Raw genomic sequence first — 4,923 nt, 5'->3', positions numbered from 1 at the left:
CATCACTTAAAATCGTGGAATCCTTAAGGTTGGGAAGGACCTTTAAGATCATCAAGTCCAATCCATCAAGATGTCAAATCCCAGCTGAGCTGAGTGTTGAAACAGCCCGTAGGGACTGATGGGTTGGATTTTTTAATGGGATTTTCCCAGTGGGAAGTTAGGGGTTGCTCATTCTCTTTCAGACACGTAACAGGCCCCCAGACTTGTGCTTTGGAGCTGTGTTGAGTCAGTGCAGAGGAGGCTGGGATGGGAAGAGCAGACAGTCTGTGTCAAGGCACAGATGGCTCAGTGCATGGGCTGCAGGTCCTGGTGTTTCCTGGAGGGTTGTGAGCAGTGAATCCAGCTTGGTACAACTGTGGATCAGCGCTGAGGGCACTGCTGGGACTCAGGGCAGCTCCTTGGACTGGGCTGGAGGGGAGACATGCCCACACCTTCCTCAGGACAGATGCCTCCTGCAACTCCTTGAGCTTTCTAGAGTCAAGGATGATCAATCTTTGTTATTTGTTCCTCTCAGTGAATGCTTATTCTAAGGATTCAGGTCTTTTCACGAAGCACAATTAACTCTTGGATCTCCTGGAACCCTTTTCCCTGCTTGACCACGAAGGGAAACCTGCCCTGGCTTCCTGCTGCCTTGTGACAGCAGCTGGGAACAGCTCCTGGAAAGCTCTAATCCACCCCCTGCCCGCTGAAACTCCCCTTAAATAACCTTGTAACTCTTTTGTTCTGTAGCTGTTGCCTCTTGGAGGGTGAAAATAGCGAGGGAGCTCAGCTCTTGTGACCCTTCAGTGTTTTTGGGGAGTGTTTATTTTGCGGAACTCTGGAAGTGCCAACTTGTCCTGTGGCTAAACACCCCGCCCCACTTAAAGATCTGCATTTTAAGCCCTGAAAGCAAGTTTGGTTTAGGGAGACGCTGATGTTCCAGCTACAAAAAAGGGGGTTTTGGTGGGAATATTGGGATTTTTAGATTGCTTTTGTTCCTAGAAGAGCAGGCCTGCAAAGCTGTGTGGAGGCTGCTGTCAGCACTAACACAAATGAGGGAATGAGCCCCTGGCATTGTTTAATCCCATAGTTCTCCTTGGAATCAACAGATCCCTGCTCCTCTCTGCAGCCTGGTTTAAATGTCCCACAACTGCAGGATGTGCCATGGGCAGAATTACAAGCAATGAGTGGGAAATAGCTTTTAAACCTTAGAACATTTATTTCCTAAGGCCCAACCCTTACAATGCTTGAAAGGAAGGGAAAAATCCATTTCTGGGGAAAGGAAAAGATGCTGGAATTTCTTTCCCAGTTTTACCAGTCTGTGTCCCATAATCTGGTGGCTCTCTTCCAGGGGCTGGATTCAGGCTGGGTCCTCGTGAGGTTTTATTTCTAAAGAGAAAACTCTACTGGCTCTACTCTCAGGACCTCTGTGGTTCCTGAGAAACACAGAAGGAGGTGAAAAGAAATGAAGTGGATTGTGATGTCAAGTATTTTATGGTTGGTTCTGCAGTGATGATTTGGGGGACGGTGGTGCACGGGGCGAGGCTGAGCTGTGGCCTTCACAGGCATCCCCACGATGTCGTGTTTCTTCTCTGCTGTCCAAGGCTGTTGGGGGAGAGGCTCCAATGCATTTGGAGCATCTGCTCCTGCTGTTCATAGCTTGAACTGTATGAAGAGCCTCATCCCTGCTCAAGTGCTGTGCTTCAAACCTGTGTTTCCTGGTAATTTCTTATATAAATGGCATGGGAGGGAAATAAAATGGCCCAAATCAAAGCTGTTGGCTCTTTGTGTGTGACGGGGCACTGAGAGGAGCTGGGTTACCCCAGCACTGCCTGCCCTGGGGGTGCAGGAGAGCCCCTTCTGCCTGAAGGGATGGGAAATGGGAGCTCAGGGTGGTGGTGGCACTTCTGCAGAGCAGGGAAATGACTCAGAAGGCACATAACGGATTGTTTACCATGGATTCCCTGAGTGGTTTGGGTTGGAAGGGGCCTTAAACTGATCACTTTCCACCCCCTCCATGGGCAGGGACACCTTCCACTATCCCAAGTTGCTCCAAGCCCCAATGTCCAACTTGGCCTTGGACACTTCAGAGATGGAGCAGCCACAGGCATTGGAGCCAAGCAGAAAGAAAATGAAGTTTTTTGTTCCTTCTGGAAGAGCTGTCAACTCTGGGGGGCTGCTGTGGGCTCCAGCTGTGACTGCTGGGGCTGGGGGCTCAGTGCTGGTGGAGAGAACACTGGGCTTTGCTGGGACAAACACCTTGGTGGCTGCTGCAGCTGCTCTGAGTCCGGCAGCTCCCGTGGCACCGGCATTGCCCCGCGGGGGCCACACTTGTGGCCTTTCCCAGGCCTGTCAGGCTGTGCCACGTTTGCTTAGGCTTGGCTTTATAAAGAGGAGGTGCAGGAGCTTCCTCTGCTCCGTCCCGGGTTTGGTTCAGACGCTGCCCCCAGCACAGCCTTCACTATGGATGGCTTGAATGTCTCCATTGCTTTTTTTTTCCTGGTTGTTGGGGTGTGCCAGCTGCTCAGGTGGCTTTCCAAGAGGCTTCTGTCCCCCGGAACACACGGCTGCCTTGCCAGGGAATTTGCTGGCTCGCTCCAGTTGTGCATGAGCTGCCTCGAGCTGAGGATGCTGATGGATATTGGCCCCTGGGGTGGTGGCTTTGGCCTGGACGTGGTCCTGACGCTGCTCTTCCTCCTCTCCGCTGTCCACGGCGCCTCTTTTGACGGAGCATCCGCCAACCCCACCGTGTCTCTCCAGGAGTTCCTGCTCCTCGAGTCCAGCCTGGCAGCCACGGCGGCCAAGCTGCTGGCCCAGGGTGTGGGCACAGGGACGGGCTGGGCTCTCACCTGGCTCTACTGGTCCTGGGAGCTGACACAGCTGCACTTCATCCAGAACCTGATCGCGCCCGAGTGCAGCTCCTCCATCCGTGCCTCCCTGCCCCACGCTGCCTTCGTGGAAGGCTCCTGCTCCTTCCTGTTCCACCTTGTCCTGCTCAAGGTGCAACAGAGTCACCCCCTGTGCCGGGTCCCTGCTCTGGCAGTGACTGTCACCTTCCTGACCTACACAGGTGAGCAGCACCGGCGTTTCTTTTTCCAAGTCGTTTGGAAAAGTACCTCATTTGTGGGGGAGGAACGGCCCCTTTTTCATCTTCCAGGACTGGAGAGGTAGGGATTGATAAGGCTCCTGAGGTATTTGTTTTCTGTTCTTTTGGGGAATATTCATTGTGGGATGAAGATGGCACTTTAGGGTGTCTGGGCTGCAGGTGAATGTCAGCTCACAGCCATAGCTCAAGACCGGGATCACTTCCCTGGAATGTCCCCTACTGCAATCCCTCGGTCCTGCACTGAGCTTTTCCACTTCCCACAAAGCTCAGGATGATGAGGATGGGATTTCCCTGGTCCAAGAGCTGCCCCAGGCAGGCAGGAGGGGTCACAGCCCTCTGTCAGCGTTCCAAAGGATGTGGTGGGACTGTTGGCCACGTTTCTCTTCCCACACAGCTGGACCGTTCACGGGGGCCATCTTCAACCCTGCCCTGGCCACAGCCACCACCTTCCACTGCTCGGGGAACAGCTTCTGGGACTACATCCAGGTTTACTGGCTGGGGCCCCTCACAGGTGAGATCTTCCCAGGGGGCAGGAGCTGGGATGGGGGCAAGGCAGAAGTGCTCAGTGTGACGTGGACTGTTCTGGCAAAGGGCTGAACTTGGGGTTGCCAGTGGCAAGTGTCATTTTTCATCCTGCCTCACTGTCTCTGGGGTCATCTCTTTGCTATCCAATGTTTTTAAAATGCACCTTCTGCACAGTATAGGGGCAGAAATCTCCCTGAAGCCAAAGTCCAGGGGAGGTTTAGTGAAGGGTAATGGTAGGCTGAGTTGTGCTTTGGGGTTGTCCTCAGCTCCAGGATGGTCATGGGGAGCTGGATGTGTGCTGAGAGAGGAGACAAGTCCCTGAGGGTGGAGCCAGGTGGGGGTCGGGCTCTGCTGCCAGAGAACAGCAATGGAACAAGAGGAAACGGCCTCAAGCTGCCCCAGGGGAAGTTTAGGTTGGATACTGGGAAAATGTCTTCCCTGAAGGGTGGTCAGGCACTGGCACACTCTGCTGAAGGCAGTGGTGGAGACACCATCCCTGCAGGGGTTTAAAAGCCATGTGGATGTGGCACTTGGGGACACAATTAATGGACTCTTGGCAGCACTGAGGGAATGGCGGGACTCAAAGGGCTCAGAGGGCTTTTCCAACCTTAATGATTCTGTGCCAGAAAACCACTGGGGTGGCTGATGGCCCTTTTGGGTCAAAACAAGCCTTGTTTATTATGTTAAGGACACAGTGGTTAAATTCCCCTTAAAGCAGCACAGCGAGGGTCCCTCAGCTCTCGGTGGGGACTTCAGTGGTGCTGAGCTGCCTTTTGGTCATGGTGAAGGTTGTGACAAGGAGCCAAAACCGCTGCTGAGCCGTGGGGAGGGTGGAGATGCTCAACACAGCGCTCGGAGGGGGTCTGTGCTCTCATTCCAGGGATGCTCGCTGCCCTCCTGCTCTTCCAGGGCAACATCCCACGCCTCTTCCAGAAAAACCTCCTCTACAGCCAGAAGAGCAAATACAAGGTGCCCAAGGCAAAGGTGACAGCACAGGTGGAGAGTGACAAACCCCAGTGGAAGAGGAAAGCTGGGAAGAGCAACTCAGAGCCCCGTGCCTGAGCCCAGGGGTCCTGGCCGCCCTTTTCCTGGGAAAGGGTTTCCCAGTGTGGAGGATTTTGCTGCTTGTTCAGTCCTTAAAGCATCAGAAAGGAAGCCCTTGCAGGATGCCTGAGCCCCCGAGCTCCTTTGGGAATTTTGGGAGAACCTGAAATATTCCAGGCCCACATTGCTGCCTCAGAGAGAAAACTCTGAACACTTCTGCACAAATTGCTGGTTGTCTTGTGGGCCATGCCTCGGGCAGGCTTGAGCAA

General features: G+C 53.8%; 1 protein-coding gene across 1 annotated transcript; it reads left to right on the top strand.

The window, feature by feature from the left end:
- Positions 1–2,442: 2,442 nt before the first annotated feature.
- On the top strand, positions 2,443–4,672 carry LOC309576783 (aquaporin-12-like; the record flags this gene model as incomplete). The annotated part of the gene is made up of 3 exons (XM_082288313.1): positions 2,443–3,049; positions 3,480–3,596; positions 4,491–4,672. 3 exons carry the CDS (start codon positions 2,443–2,445, stop codon positions 4,670–4,672), a joined length of 906 nt encoding a protein of 301 aa, XP_082144439.1.
- Between the last annotated feature and the right edge of the window lie 251 nt (positions 4,673–4,923).

Source organism: Coloeus monedula (assembly GCF_965178545.1).
Source record: "Coloeus monedula genome assembly, chromosome: 10".
Lineage (NCBI taxonomy): Eukaryota > Metazoa > Chordata > Aves > Passeriformes > Corvidae > Coloeus > Coloeus monedula.
This window is presented reverse-complemented; position numbering and strand designations above follow the sequence as displayed.